The 15,006-nt window shown below is 46.0% G+C and overlaps 1 protein-coding gene across 1 annotated transcript in view; it reads left to right on the top strand.

Moving 5' to 3' along the window:
• Positions 1 to 13,955, top strand: part of lamb4 (laminin, beta 4) — a gene marked incomplete at its 5' end in the record, with an annotated part of 21,703 nt that extends 7,748 nt beyond the window's left edge. The window contains 21 exons of the mRNA XM_084477852.1: positions 278 to 409; positions 541 to 729; positions 890 to 1,002; positions 1,388 to 1,508; positions 1,724 to 1,901; positions 2,187 to 2,330; positions 2,793 to 3,024; positions 3,440 to 3,597; positions 4,128 to 4,352; positions 4,803 to 5,020; positions 5,442 to 5,538; positions 5,819 to 6,185; positions 6,932 to 7,092; positions 7,891 to 8,093; positions 8,469 to 8,672; positions 9,469 to 9,613; positions 10,160 to 10,367; positions 11,095 to 11,230; positions 11,540 to 11,713; positions 11,995 to 12,148; positions 13,787 to 13,955. Coding sequence (XP_084333978.1) covers positions 278 to 409; positions 541 to 729; positions 890 to 1,002; positions 1,388 to 1,508; positions 1,724 to 1,901; positions 2,187 to 2,330; positions 2,793 to 3,024; positions 3,440 to 3,597; positions 4,128 to 4,352; positions 4,803 to 5,020; positions 5,442 to 5,538; positions 5,819 to 6,185; positions 6,932 to 7,092; positions 7,891 to 8,093; positions 8,469 to 8,672; positions 9,469 to 9,613; positions 10,160 to 10,367; positions 11,095 to 11,230; positions 11,540 to 11,713; positions 11,995 to 12,148; positions 13,787 to 13,920 — 3,693 coding nt within the window. The 3' untranslated portion in view covers positions 13,921 to 13,955. The remainder of the gene's footprint in view (positions 1 to 277; positions 410 to 540; positions 730 to 889; positions 1,003 to 1,387; positions 1,509 to 1,723; positions 1,902 to 2,186; positions 2,331 to 2,792; positions 3,025 to 3,439; positions 3,598 to 4,127; positions 4,353 to 4,802; positions 5,021 to 5,441; positions 5,539 to 5,818; positions 6,186 to 6,931; positions 7,093 to 7,890; positions 8,094 to 8,468; positions 8,673 to 9,468; positions 9,614 to 10,159; positions 10,368 to 11,094; positions 11,231 to 11,539; positions 11,714 to 11,994; positions 12,149 to 13,786) is intronic.
• Positions 13,956 to 15,006: the final 1,051 nt, after the last annotated feature.

Below are 15,006 nucleotides of genomic sequence, written 5' to 3'. Positions count from 1 at the left end.
GTGCATGTGTGTGTGTGTGTGTGTGTGTGTGTGTGTGTGTGTGTGTGTGTGTGCGTATGTGTGCGTGTGTGTGTGTGTGTGTGTGCGTGTGTGTGTGTGTGTGTGTGTGTGTGTGTGCGTGCGTGTGTGTGTGTGTGTGATCCCTCTGCTCCCTCTGTCTCATAACTTTCACCAAATGGCTTCATACACACAAAATGTATTTGCATTAGATATGTATTTGATCGTCTAAGTAGGACCTATAATGACCTGTATGTGTTGGAAGGCGGCCTCTTCCCAGGTCAACCCCTTGGCTCTGCCCAAGTGTGAGAAGTACTTCCGGGAGCAGGGCTACGACTTCAAGTTGAGCAACGGCCGTCTGGTCCTGGTGCGGAAAACCAAGAGGCAGGCTCGTAGGAGGAGACAAGGAGAGGTAGGAGGAGAGGTCTTCAGCATGATTACGGAGACAGTATCATTACATGCACAGAGATAAATGTGTGTCTTCAAAGATAAACTCTCAACACAGCTAATTGTTTGGATTTCTTTGACCATGGTTTCATTCAGCAGAGGACCATCTCTTTAGAGCCGGGGAACCCCCTGCAGATTATTCCGCGCCAGAGGACAGCAGACAGGCACGTCACCTGGACGGGCCCGGGATTTGTCAGGGTCCAGGACGGGGCGGGGCTGAGGTTCACCGTTGACAACGTGCCCAGCTCCCTGGACTACCAGCTGGTGGTCCGCTACGAGTCAGAGGTACAGAAACAACCCCACACGGAGGATAACCCACAGCTGATGCCTTTAGACTAGATGATTCCTGATGGAACTGTTTCTAGTTCTGTTTGCTATGCAGACATTTTAGTTTTTTTTATGATCCGTTAAATATAGTTTGATCATTTAAATTGTTCCTGTGCAGTCCCCAGACGATTGGCTGGCCACGATCAGCATTGTTCCCTTGTCGCCTGGTGACAGCGTCTGCCCCGGTGACCCAACAGATAGTAAAGTCCTCCGACTTCCTGGGAACTCCAGGTGAGAGACCCATTGAATACATCCCTTAAAAGAGGCTTGTGTAGGACAGCAGAATGTCAGTCGAGTTAGTTTGATTTAGTTTTAATTGGATGCTACTGGATTCTCTGCCGTGTCTTATGTTTTCCTTTGGTATCTCCTGTTTCCTTTCCAACCTCCTAAGACATTCTGGTAGGGCTCATGGCAGACCCTACATGGTGTATCTGGTGCTTAGAATGAAAGAAAACTAAGTTGATCTTCGATAACCCAAGCTAAAATATAAGAAGCCAAGCAACAAACCGCTCTTCTGTTCATATTGGCTTTAGTACCCTGTCTCTCTGACCAGCAATACAAAAGCAATGCATCCATGCAAAGAACGATGAATGCAAAGATTGTCTTTATCTTCCAGGAGCGCCATTGTGGATCAGCCCGTGTGCCTGAATGCAGGGGGGCGTTACTTTGTGGACATCACCTTCAGGAAAGAGCAGACCTCAAATCCCCAATTCAGCTCACACATCCTTATTGACTCTGTAAGAACTCTTTCAGAAATTCTGAAGTTGTCCATGGATAATACATATTAACAAAGAATAACGTAAGAGGCTGTAAGATGATCTGTGCTTGGATAAGATGTCTTAGTGTGAATAAATGGGTACAAAAAGAAACAGTTGAGCACCGGCCATTTGTATTTAGTCACTGACGACTTAATGCAATGACAGTAGAATAACATCACTTCCTGTTTTCCCAGATGGGTTTAATTCCCCGAATCGAGTCTGTCCAGGACCTGTGTTCTCGGAGCGATCTGGATTCCTACCGGCGCTTCCGCTGTATCCATCTGGCGGCAGAAGCGGGCCAGCAGGAGCAGTGGCCGGAGGTGTGTGAGGAGCTGGTGAAGAGCCTGTCCGCCCGCATCAACGGAGCCGTGCGTAAGGAAGGAGAGCCAGAGATAAACCACCCAACCAGACACCAACTCTCCCAGCACAATCACCCTTCTTCCATCTCACTACCTTTCAGTAGAAAGAGTATTCGATTCTTAGGGATGGATGATGATCCGAACTGGAAATTTGACCCACAAATTTTAAAGCAGTGCCCTGCTTTAAGGGTATAGAACCCATAACTGTAATTGTTTACATAACTTCCTACTGGCACCAGTCAAAGTTAATGATATATTGTGCTGTCTTGAAGCCCTCGTCTCTGTCCTGTGCTCCCAGCCTGCAGGTGTAACATCCACGGCTCTGTGGGCCAGTCCTGCAGTAAGCTGGGGGGTCTGTGTGAATGCAAGACCAATGTGATTGGTCGATGCTGTGAGACCTGTGCCCCCCTTACCTTTGGATTCGGACCAGCCGGTTGTGAATGTAAGTTACTGTTCCCTTTACTAGTAATCATCATGTCTAGGTACTGAAGTATTGCTGCTATATCTTGCCATCAATTGCCTATATTGTATATTGCATATCCCACCTAAGCCTACACTGTGTTACTGTAAACAAAAGTAATAAAAAAAATAAAAGTGTGTTAAGTGGAGAAAGTCAGCTGGCTTCAGCCTTGAAGTTATGAGGCTTTTAAAGTTTAAGTAATCTAATTGTACTTCAGGTATGTTGAGGATTATTTAGACAATCCAGTTATGCTGTTGTTGTTGTGAAAATGTTCCACTCCTCTCGAAGAGCAATACAAATCCATCAGAGATTTTCCGTTGCACGCGCAGCAAAAATATTTCTACAGTGATTCAATTCATGATCCCATCCAGAAGGACTCTAGGTCAAAACCTTTCCGACACAACGCTCAAACAAAGACAATCCTTCTCTCGTCGTTCTGCGCAGCGTGTGCGTGCGACCCGCGCGGCTCCCTGTCGGAGCTGTGCGACCAGGTGCGAGGGCAGTGCCCGTGCCGGGCCGAGGTGGCGGGCCGGAGCTGCGACCGCTGCCAGCCCGGGTACTGGGGCTTCCCGCTGTGCCGGCCGTGCGAGTGCAACGGCCTGGCGGAGCTCTGCGACCAGGACTCCGGCTCCTGTCTGCAGTGCCGGGAAAACTCCGCCGGAGACTCCTGTGAGAGGTCAGCCACCCCCGTCCGTGTTAGAGTGAGGCAGAAAGAAGTCTGTCGTTTACTGCTAATAATGTGATAAGGGCTCTCGAGGTCTGCATTGAGCGCCGGCAAAATGGTGTTCCACCGAATCCATTGCAATCTCAGGTAATTGCTATTGGTATTCTATTCCTTCAAGCCAAAATAATTGGAGTCTATTTACCCTCCTGGCTTCATAGTGAAGTCGCTGACCAATCTTGGTACAGTAACATCGCCTAGCAAGTAAAACAATTACTACAATCCTACAATCCTGAGTCCTTCCTAGACTGAGTGTATTAGCTGGCTTTGAGATGTATATTAAAGATGCAATGTGTAAGATTGAGCCCCTCCCAGTAAGTAAATCAATAAACCTCAGTGACAGAATTCTGACCCTTTTACCTGCATCCAGGTGTGTGAAAGGTTACCATGGTGACCCAGTCTCCAGAGAGCCCTGTGAGCCCTGCTCCTGCCCAGACATACTAGGCAGCGGGAAATTCTTCGCATCATTCTGCAACCGAGAGCCAGAGTCCGGCAGTCTGATCTGCAACTGTCTACAGGGACACACAGGTGTGTGTGTGTGTGTGTGTGTTGTGTGTGTGTGACTATTTTAGTTTTAAGGTAAGTCTGTTATGTTTATTATTTTGGCCCAGTCTCACCCTGATGATGGATAGCTTATTTTGGATTTGATATTATTTTGTTGTTACAATACACCTTTTTGTTTTCTGGTGAAACCCAGAGTCTGTGGTGTTTGAGTTGGCTTCATGTTCCCCCCTCAAAGCCTCAGACCTGAGGGTCGTAACAGGGAGACAGAGATAAATGGCATGGAGAGTCCTTATAGCTGGCGCCCATATCAGTGATAACAAAAAGAGGCCAGACATAGATTCAGAAGGTATCACAGTCAATGCTCATCTATAAAGAAGAGTCTTAAAATGTGTCAGAGGGCTGTATCTGATCCCTAGTCCCGGCCAACCAGGCCTGTTCTATTGGCAGCTTATAGAGTACTTATCAAACTGTTTAACAAACCCCCAGTCGTCACTCCATCATATTGTGTGTGTGTGTGTGTGTGTGCGTGTTTGTGTATGTTTGTCGCCTGAAAGGTCCCCGCTGTGACAGCTGTTCGGCCGGTTTCTACGGCGACCTGACGGCCCCCGGGGCCCTGTGCGAACAGTGTCCGTGCAACAACAACATCGACCCCGAGGACAGCGCCGCGTGTGACCGGGTGACCGGCGAGTGCCTCCGCTGCCTGCACCACACGCAGGGAACGCACTGCCAGGAGTGCAGGCCCGGTTACTATGGCGACGCCCTGGAGCACGGCTGCAAAGGTAAACCATGACCGCGGCGGTCAGTCACGGTCCACACGCCCTCGGTGGCTTGAGGGAGGCACTCGACCCTCTGAAGCTGCATGGCTGGGTCGGTTTGTCCAAGCTGATCGGAGCAAACCTTAAAGCTAAGAAGGTAAAACTGCCTTATGTTGTTGATGTTGATAATGTACGGTGTGAGAATCACTGTACAGTAATGAACATATATTTTATGCTTGTGAGGCAAATTAACAATCATCACAAAAAGATGTGCCTACTATTCTTGATTATAATAATGTTGTCTATGATAACTGAGTTCTATCAAAGCGCTCGGTACACCAACTAAAACAATGTCCCTCCTTCTACCCATGTAACACGTGACCAGCGTTATGAGGGACATCTGTGTTTGTTACGATGATCTGTGAAAAGGATATCTAACCAATGGATGGTGGCGCGTCTCTCCTGTGTCCTCAGAGTGCTCATGTGACCGGAGGGGGACGGAGGTGACAAGGTGCCCCCTGGGAAGCCCCTGCTTCTGCCAGCCACAGAGCGGCCAGTGCCCCTGCCGCCCGGGCGCCACCGGGGCCCTCTGCGACGAGTGCGCCGACGGCTTCTGGAACATCGGGGGGTCCTCGGGGTGCCAGCCCTGCAACTGTGACCCGGCCAACTCCCTGGACAACGTCTGCGACAAGGTGTTGATGCCGAGCCACAGCTGAGCTCTGTGTTTCTATAAGCAGAGGGAGACCAGGAGTCCCAGTACTGAGAGTTAGATCCACTCCGGTGTGGTCACTCCAGGTAACTGGATTAACTGATAATGCAACCCCAGATCTGGTCCAACGCCCACTCATGAAAAACACGGCAGGAGGTTCGCCTTCTGAACATGGATTTTCATGCTGAAATTGCCATGTATTTCTGTTCAAAAACAATAATGCAGATTAAGGAATCACATTATTTTGGAGGTGAAACAAACAAATAACCCGTAAATTCACTAAAGTCACTAAAATGTATATGTTAGACGCCTCAGAAATCGCCTCATTACCACAAACAGGAGCACAGCTGACCCCCAGCTTGTTGTCGACGGTTCTGGTGCTTACTGACCTCTGTGGCCTCCAGGTGACAGGACAGTGTGTGTGTCGTCCAGAGTTCGGAGGACGGCAGTGCGATGAATGTGGCGAAAACCACTTTGGGAATCCAGACCTCCAGTGCATATGTATGTTGACACACGCACACACACACACACACACACACACACACACAGACATACACCCATAGCTCTACAGATGTGCTCTCTAATATGAATACTTTTAAATGTACGCCCATCGCAATGGTTGAATATCAGACCAAAATCTCTTTCACTCCTCAACATTCAAAGACCACTGGTCACATGCTCATGAGTGCATGGGGGGGTGGGCGCTAAAACACCATGTTTATTCTCAAACACTGTGGTGTGGTGACCCCCCCCCCCCCCCCCCCCCCCTCCTCCTCCTCAGCATGTGACTGTAACCTGGAGGGCACCGAGCGGCCCTCCTGCGACCCGGACACCGGGGAGTGCCTGTGCCGGGTCGGGGTGACGGGCATCTTCTGCGACGAGTGCGCACCGGGCTTCCAGCAGGCCTTCCCCGCCTGCGCGCCCTGCCACGCGTGCAGCGTGCTGTGGCGCGGCAACGTCAGCGAGCTGCAGCAGGCCTCGCAGCGCATGGGAGCCCTCGCCCCTCGCCACGGCAACCAGAGCCAGGGCTACGAGCGGCAGGCGCAGCGCATCGCGAAGATGGAGGCCAGCCTGGAGCGGCTGGCCAACCTGACGGGGCGGTCCCCCCCCGGGCTGGGGGACGTGGAGATGCTGAGTCTCAACGTCCGGTAACAGAGGAGGGTTCTTTTTATTTCATGACATTCAATCTGTCGAGTATCGCAATAGTCTACATGATGATAATGATACATTCTGTTTCATTACCGGGCTCTGTCTGGGGCTGCAATCCGGCCCACATCCGTTTCCAGAAATGACAATGTAATCATTGTCATGTCTTAGTTGATGACGTAAAATGCTGAATGCCGCTCCAAAATCCGTAATGGCATCTCCCAAACCAAAAAGCGTTAATGTTTACAAGAGTAGAGTTTACACAGCCATAAGTGCAGTTATTGCAGAAATAGCCATGTGTGCTGAACTATGTACTAGCGGAGTGTCTCGGTGGAAGAGACGTTTTCCCCATTCCTCTTCATCCCGTGTGTCCAGGGCAGCTCACAGTAATGGCGTCACATGTTTTGTTACGCTGACTTCCTGAAAGCGTTTGTGTCAAGTACTGAAATGGATGTGGGAGGTCCATACGGATCCTTGTAGGAAAGCAGAATGTGAGGTGTTCTCAGGATGGTCTCCAGGTCTCTTCCACATCTGTGGGCCAGACTTGAAAAGGTTGCATTCAGTGTTCTTTTCCGAGTTAGTGGGGATGGTGATATTGATGACACATTTTCCCACTGCTTGTTTGATTGCTACTTTGTAATATAATAACCTCATATAAAAAAAAACATTTAGAACTTTGAACTTTTTAGATTTTCCGTTCTTGTCATAACCCATACATATTTTTCTGTACTCTTATGATTCTAACCAGGAAGCTCAAAGACAGCATCGATCCCAATTTAATCCTGGTCGACCCGACATCGCTGCTCAACATGGAGATAGACAACATCCGCCAGGACTTCAATAAGCTGCTCCACCGCTTGAGAGACAAGATCACTGACGACCCTGATGTGGACACGGAGGAACTAGAAGGTCCAAGCACAACACTGAACTCCTCTTTGTATGCAAATCCAGGATCTACAATGGATTGGCACGCCCGGCGATTTCACCGTCTTATCCCAAGTTTCCTGTGTAAAACCGAGGGGGTAAAATCCCCTGTTCGTCATGGCGCAGGCTGTCTTGGTTCACTGGAGAAGGCGGGGCTGCGTACAGAGTCTAGACCTCTTTAGAACAATTTGCTTACTCCCGAATGTTTTTTTTTCGCATGCAAAAATTAGTTCACGTCTGAGTGTAGGCTACAAAAGCGATTAACTATTTACAAGTGCAAAAACGCCAACATATTCTTTATTTTGCTGACCACTTGTTTTTTATCCCGACAAAAGCCTCGTAAGGACAGTGCTTCTGCGTCTCTCTCGTAGATTGCACCATCTTTCAATGTCTTTGTTTAATGCGACTGCATCACCTTCTCTCCCATGATCAGCAGCTCGCGGATTTCGCTTTCTCTCCAGTTAGAACTGCTCATGATGATATCGCTGTGTTGTCTCTGTGGAGACAGTGCAGCAACACCTCTACCCAAGCCCCCCCCCCCCCCCCCCCGCCGGAACCGTGGAGCCGTTCAGAATGAAACCCAATAAACCGCCAATGTGTGTATGGTCCGGGAGGGTAAATTGGGGTGCTAGCTCAAGCAGGCAATTTACCTCGGGCAGTGTAAACGTGCGGACCGTGCCGCAAAAAAGGCGTGCAAAAGACAGCATATTTGTCAGTGTGAAAACGCCTATAAACACACCGACCCCATCATCCAACCTCTGACCCATCTCTCTCCCCCTTCAGAGCTCCTGGATGAGATCAGGAAGCTCCACAAGGACTTCATGGCAGAGGAGAAGAAGGTACGGAACGCCAACCAGGCCGTGGAGGACTCCATGGACACACGGCAGGCCCTGAAGGGCCTCGAGGCCGGCTGCGGCGCCAAGGGGAACCTGTCCCATCTGGTGGACAAGGTCAACGCGCTGGACGTGGTCACGCTCAATGAGAAGGTCAGTGGTACATTTATTTATTTATTTATTTATTTATTTTTGTAATATATATTTTTTTAAATCGTTATATATATTATCTTTTTTTTTATGTTGGTTGGTTTTTGTGTGTGTGACCTACGTGGGGTGAGGGAAGGGTGGGTGGATCTTTCTCTGTGATACAGACACTTTGCCATGTTCATTTGATGTAATCAATTTCTGCAGAAAACAAATAGGTTTATTGGTTATAACTTGGTCATTCAGAGAAATACATACTCACCAATTGTTTAAACCAAATAAATGTTATTTCATTCCATTACACTGTTCTAGTGAAACCCATATTCATACTTAATATTTTAACCCTGATTCTTTTTTTTATCCCCCTACTTACCGACACAGATCTGTGGAGCACCAGGGCACCGGGAATGTGCCAAGTCTAAGTGCGGAGGTGCGCTGTGCACCAGCTTCTGGGGAACAAAGCTCTGTGGGGGTCCGTCATGTAACGGCAGCATCCCGCTGAGTCTCGACGCAAAGAAGAAGGCGGCGGAGGCGGAGACCGCCATCAGCACACTGATGGATGAACTGGAGGCCGTGAGGAGAAAGGTACCTCAGACCTTCGTAGTCTGGATTGGTCTCACGAATCACACTGCATATTGGTAATAGTCTGATAGCAGACGAGTTCAAATCTGTGTGAACTGGCTCCAACCCCTTTCACTTCGTTTAGCTTTACCAGAATGTATCTGAATTGATTTGGACGGATGTAGACTTAATAACTTTATTGTATAGTATAGCTGTGGATATAGCTGTGGTCTGTGGATATAACGCAGTCAGGGTACAATTTGAGGGATTGGTTTTAGTTTGACATTGTGTGTTTAACTATGGTTTGCCAGTGGATTAAAATAATTATATCCATTGTTGCTTCATAGTTTCCAAGTGAGGCACTACGGCTATTTTTTAAAGCATCTATATCTTCAATTGTTGATTTCAGGGGCGTGGGGTGGGTGGGGGAAATTAATGTGAACCGCATTCAAATATTCTCCCACTTAGCTACAAGAGTGCAGATCTCATTACAACTACAAATATGGAAGAGGATTTTCTGGAGGGGTCATAAATAATATCACCAACGTATATCAAATGATCTGCTTTAACAGACCCACAGCCATTAATACTAGCCTGAAATATATATTAATGAATCACTTTGAGGCCGTCACTATACATATTTACTTCAATAGTGGAGTCGGCTTCTATTAAATATATATTTTCAATTACATCATTTATTTAGAAATAATTAAGGACTTCAACTTCTGTTGAATCCCCTTTGCCCCCCATGGACTAGCCGCTGGGTGAATCAGGCCAGTTTAAAAGCTCTGAGGACATTCTATTCCCTCTATGTTGCTAGACCAACGCAACTAAGAAGGTGGCCCTAGACACGCTGGACCTCTCCGATAAGCTGCAGGACCGCATCAACAACAAGAAGGAGGACGTGGAGAGAGAAAAACAGAAAGCCAAGGATCTGTTGAGACTGGTCAGGGACTACCTGATGGGTGAGTATGGGCAGATCATGTAAAGGATGACTCCACAGACAAAACTCATCATCATCAGCAAAGAGACACTTCTCTTGGGAAATAATATTAGATGTGATTGACGTCGAAGTTATAGGGAGCATGAGTCAGCATAACCATAACACTACTAAATATACAGTGTTTGTATACATATATATACATCTATATTTAATTCACCGAGTTCAAGACCGTGGTCATTATTTTCACTAAGAACTGTTTGTAGGACCAAGCAAGGATGTGGAAATAATTAAACTCAGTGTTAATGTTCAGCGAAGAATCTCATCCATATTTTGTATAATCATGAACCAAATATTGCACAATGTTATTTTCATGGATTTCTGATTGACATTGAGGGTAGCTAAGAGCACAGAGAAAAGCACTGGAGAAGGACAGAATATTTCAACAGACAATTTTATGTAACAATTTCATAACACATGATATAAACACCTCTCAACAAATATAGGTCCAGCACTAGAGTCCATATGGGAAACCCAGTCTCATATGGTTTGTTTTCTCCTCATTCTCCAGATGAGATGGTTTCCCCCGACGACATCGAGAAGATGGCCCAGGCCGTGCTGAACATACGGCTGCCGGGTTCCCCCGACCAGATCCGCTCCCTGATCAAAGACATCAAAGATCTGCTCTCCAACACCCCCGACCTCAAGAAGGACCTGAGCTGGCTGGAGGAGCAGTCCAAGATAGCCCAGGACCTGCTCCGACAAGCTCTCCAACTCAAGTACTGACGTTGAGAATGTGGACAGTAGAACTAGTCAATCTAGATTTCTGATCACTAGTGTAAGCATTTAAATACACTTTTATTGGAGAAAATAATGGCGGTGACCCTCGATCAGCATGTTGGAAGTAGGGCTGGGCGATTAATCGAATTTTGATCGCAATTTCGATTTCAGAGTGAAACGATCACCAAACTAATATAATCGAGTTGAAACGATTTATTAATCTTATTTTAATTAATCTTTTTTAATAGAAATTGCAGAACAGCTGGATTCATATCTGGACTTTATTTTCTATTTGACCATTTTGTGTATATTTTTTTTTCGAAGTTCTCATTTACAAAGTGTTTTTTTTTGGAGAGAAATGATGAATAAATGCATCATGTTTTCAAACTCAAAAATAATCGTTTGAATAATCGAGATTTCAATATTGACCAAAATAATCGCGATTATGATTTTTTCCATAATCGAGCAGCCCTAGTTGGAAGGCAGTTGGCTCTTCGGATGTGTTTCTATGCTGAAAATACTGAAATTCCTCTCCAGGAGTAGATATCCAAGACTTATAATAACGGGTGAAATACTAGGTCATCATTGTGCGCCAATGATACCACAAGCATACTATATATTCATACATACAAAGAGAATACATATATAATTTGTCAGATTCTTATAATTACTTCATAATGCTGAGGATTTTTTGGTCGATAATATTGAAATGTTCTTTTTCAATAGAAATAAAAGTAAAAACATAGACGTGACGCACATCACCACGGCCCTCTATGCGGCAGAGCGGGCCCAGGACAAGGCCAACAACGACCTGGAGGACGTCACCAAAGACACGGACATGATCAAGGACCAAGTCAACCAAGTAACTATCTCACCACCTCTATGTGTCCACCATGATTGATGATTCAAGGGCCTTCCCAATGCTTTTGGGGAAGCATTTTTCTGATTGATTGATCCATTATTCTTCCCAGCCATTTATTCATCCAGACATCAACCTACACATCACCCAGTCATTCACCATCCACCATCCGTCTATCCATCATCCAACCATCCATCACCCATTCACCCATCATCCATTCATCGAAAACTCACGGCATTCCACGCATCTCCTGGCCTGCATTTCCCCCCCCCGTCCCTCCACCACCAACATGCGGATGTTGATCTCCACCAGGTGCAGCAGAAGCTGACCGATGCCGAGAGGGCCCTGATGAGTGGCCGGCCCCCCGGGGAGCTGCAGGAGGAGATAGAGGCCCTGAAGAACAAGACCGACCTGAACCGAGAGCAGGCGCGAGAGGCTGGGAACGCAGCGGACGACGCACTGTCCACTGCTGGAGAGGCTGAGGCTGTAGGAGACACACACACACACACACACACACATGCACGCACACACACGCACACACAAACACATATACACGAACACATACACGCATACACGCCATAGACACATACATACATACACACACACACACACACACAAATAATGCGCACACATTTATACATACATACATATATACATACATACATACATACATACATACATTCAAACATACATTCACACACACACGTTAATTCATTTGTGTTCCTATGATTTGTAACAACATAAGGCCGCTGTGATGTGTCTGACAGGAGCTGGACAAGGTGAACAAGAAGTTTAAAGAGCTACAAGAGAAGAACGCCATGCAGAACGCAACAGACGTGACCAGCCAGCTTCTGAAGGACATCACCATGGAGGCAGAGAAGCTCAAGGATGAAGTGGAACGCAAGATGATGCAAATCGAAGGTCAGCACACTATTGAATATACAGTTTATATAAACATATATTTATATGTATTTATAAAACGGGGGGCCTAAATCAAGCGATCTGATTGGTTCCCAACCGTTGTATATTGAGCGTATACACACAGCTATGACGCCCGTTCAGTTTACAGAGTCCAGTATCACTCCGCGCCTAACTTGAACTGTTGTTTATTTATATATAAAAGCGATAGCATAGTTCACTGAAGCCTAAAAAAAGCCTGTAAAGCAATAGGCACACGGTCGCCGGCAATTTAGCCTTCTAAATTGCTAAATTGCCGGCGAACCAAGCTACCGTCTCTAGCCTTCTCTCTGAAGGACGCTAGTGTGTTGCATAGCAACCGCCGTACACTTTGCCGGCAGCCAGGAGGGACTACTTTTCTGTATTCGTTAAAAAAAAATGCTTTTCCGACTTTCTAGCTTTTTCAAAATTGAGGGTGTCTATGACTTTAATTTCGCCATATTTACGTAACCGTTTTATAAAAGCAATAGATCACTTCAGTCAGTGATATACGGTCATTATACCACAGTGAAGGGGGTCGCCGCCCCTCCGCTGCGCGTCGGGACGGACAACGCCCCTTAACTGTGGTATAATGAGCGTATACCACGGCCTGTCGTGATCTATTGCTTAATTATAAAACGGGTGGCTTAAATCAAGCGATCTGATTGGTTCCCAACTGTTGTATATTGAGCGTATACACACAGCTATGACGCCCGTTCAGTTTACAGAGTTCAGTATCACTCCGCGCCTAACTTGAACTGTTGTTTATTTATATATAAAAGCAATAGCATAGTTCACTGAAGCCTAAAAATATGTTGCTTGCTGGAGAGGGTGGAAATGTTGTAAAGAAATAGGCACACAGTGAGTGAACTCGATAGTAGGCTAAATTGCCGGCGAACCAAGCTACCGTCTCTAGCCTAGCCTTCTCTCTGAAGGACGCTAGAGTGTGTTGCATAGCAACCGCCGTACACTTTGCAGGCAGCTAGGAGGGACTACTTTTTTGTAATCGTAAAAAAAAATGCTGGTAAGGTTATTTTCCCTGATGGTGGAGACCCTTTCGTGGGGGTCTTCTGGTTGAAGGATGGGATGGTAGTTCCAGTTTAATGAGCTAAATCAGTGTTGTGTTTATTAGGACTAACTGGCTAGTCAAGCTGAGAGTGGGTTTGCTCAAATGAAGCTGGAATCTGTGAATGTTTATCAAAATTTTAAATAAAATACATTATTTGGCTTAAAATATATATTTTGAGTTAAATTACTTTTTGTTGTTTAATTATTTATAAAATGCTAAATATGAATTTCAATAGCATCTATAATTATTATCTGTTCTGGAACCCCTCTGAACAACAACTCAGGATCTTTGTACATTGGTACAAGATCCTATACCAGAACTTTCAGCTGGTTTTTAGTTCGTAACGATAGCATTGTTTGATACTTTGTTCAACGGTTTGGACCCAGATTTGTACATTTACTATAAATATATTATCTCTCAGGGTAAATCTTCACCAAATCCACCACAAAAGCATTGTAATTATGGTAGTCATGGAAGGAGAAGTCTCATCATATCAACACATACTCCCAAGATTCCTGATCCGCTGACGTGTCTATCTGTGTGTGCTGTGTTAGACCTGGAGAGGAGGATCCAGGACTCCATCAACACAAAAGACAAGAAGGCCAAAGAGGTGGAAGATTTGCTGGAAGAAGCGGAGGAGCTGAGGAATAACATCTCCACAAAAGCCACGGCATACATCGACTGCTAGTGTTCACCAGGAGAGGTCTCCCCCACCCGGCTCCCTACCGGCACTGCTTGTGTTTACCTCCCCAACTTATATACACACGCAGGTTGCCTTTGTATGGTTGGAAAAGTTTGGAAAAAGCATAATTATTCCCAGGGAGATTTATACACATACAAAACTACTGCAAAATTATTATTATATTTTTTATGTTATTATATGGTCAATTATTAATACTAAGTGCCTACATAATGAAAGTGTATTGTATTGAATTTGTTTTGTTTTTTAACCTTTTCAACATTTGTAATGGTTAAATGGTTAAAAAAAAAAAAAAAGACTTATAATGCCGAACTACAACTCTCTGTGCAACCACTAGAGGTCACTCTCAGGTCATGTGTGTTGACAACTCGCGCAACACCCATTAAAGGGGACAGATTATACCACCAGGTGTGAGTGTGATGAGCCATTACAAGCCGTTTTGAAAATGTGCAGCTTCTGACACCACAGGTGGGTATGTCCACCTAGATGTGTGCCGGATAGATCAGTCTACCAGCCTACCCAGTGCACTGTAGCAAACGTTGCTCATCTATCCGTTATACATCTAGGTGGACACGCCCACCCGTGATGTCAGAAGTGGCACATTTTCAAAACGGCTTGTAATGGCTCATCACACTCACACCTGGTGGTATAATATGTCCCCTTTAAAGGAGGATTGCAAGAGGCTGCAAAGGGTTGTCTCTGGACCTGCCACAAGATTATGCAAACTTGCAAGTGATGATTTTCACTGAGAAAAATTTTTTTTGAATGAAAGTTTTGAATAAAAGAGTCTCCTCTTTTTGGATTTGGTTTCCTGTTCCGTTATTCTCACTTCCTGTCATTCCACATCCTCTTTACTAGAGGCTGTTGAATCAGCTTCTCATAAACCACCAACTCTCCTGGCCCTTTTGTCAACTAGGTGTGATGCTGGCATTGGGTGTATAAACAGATTAACCTCGCAGGTTTGGAATGGCTCCCCCGCTGGGTTTGGAATGTGTCCCGTTTGTCCTTTCCCCCAGGCACTCCTTCACGGCCTCCTGGGTGTGAAGTGTTCATCAGCTTTGTGAATGACGAGAC

This window comes from Micromesistius poutassou (genome assembly GCF_964030765.1).
Source record: "Micromesistius poutassou genome assembly, chromosome: 13".
Taxonomy (NCBI): Eukaryota; Metazoa; Chordata; class Actinopteri; order Gadiformes; family Gadidae; genus Micromesistius; species Micromesistius poutassou.
The sequence above is the reverse complement of the archived record's forward strand: the minus strand, read 5'-3'. Positions and strand labels throughout refer to the sequence as shown.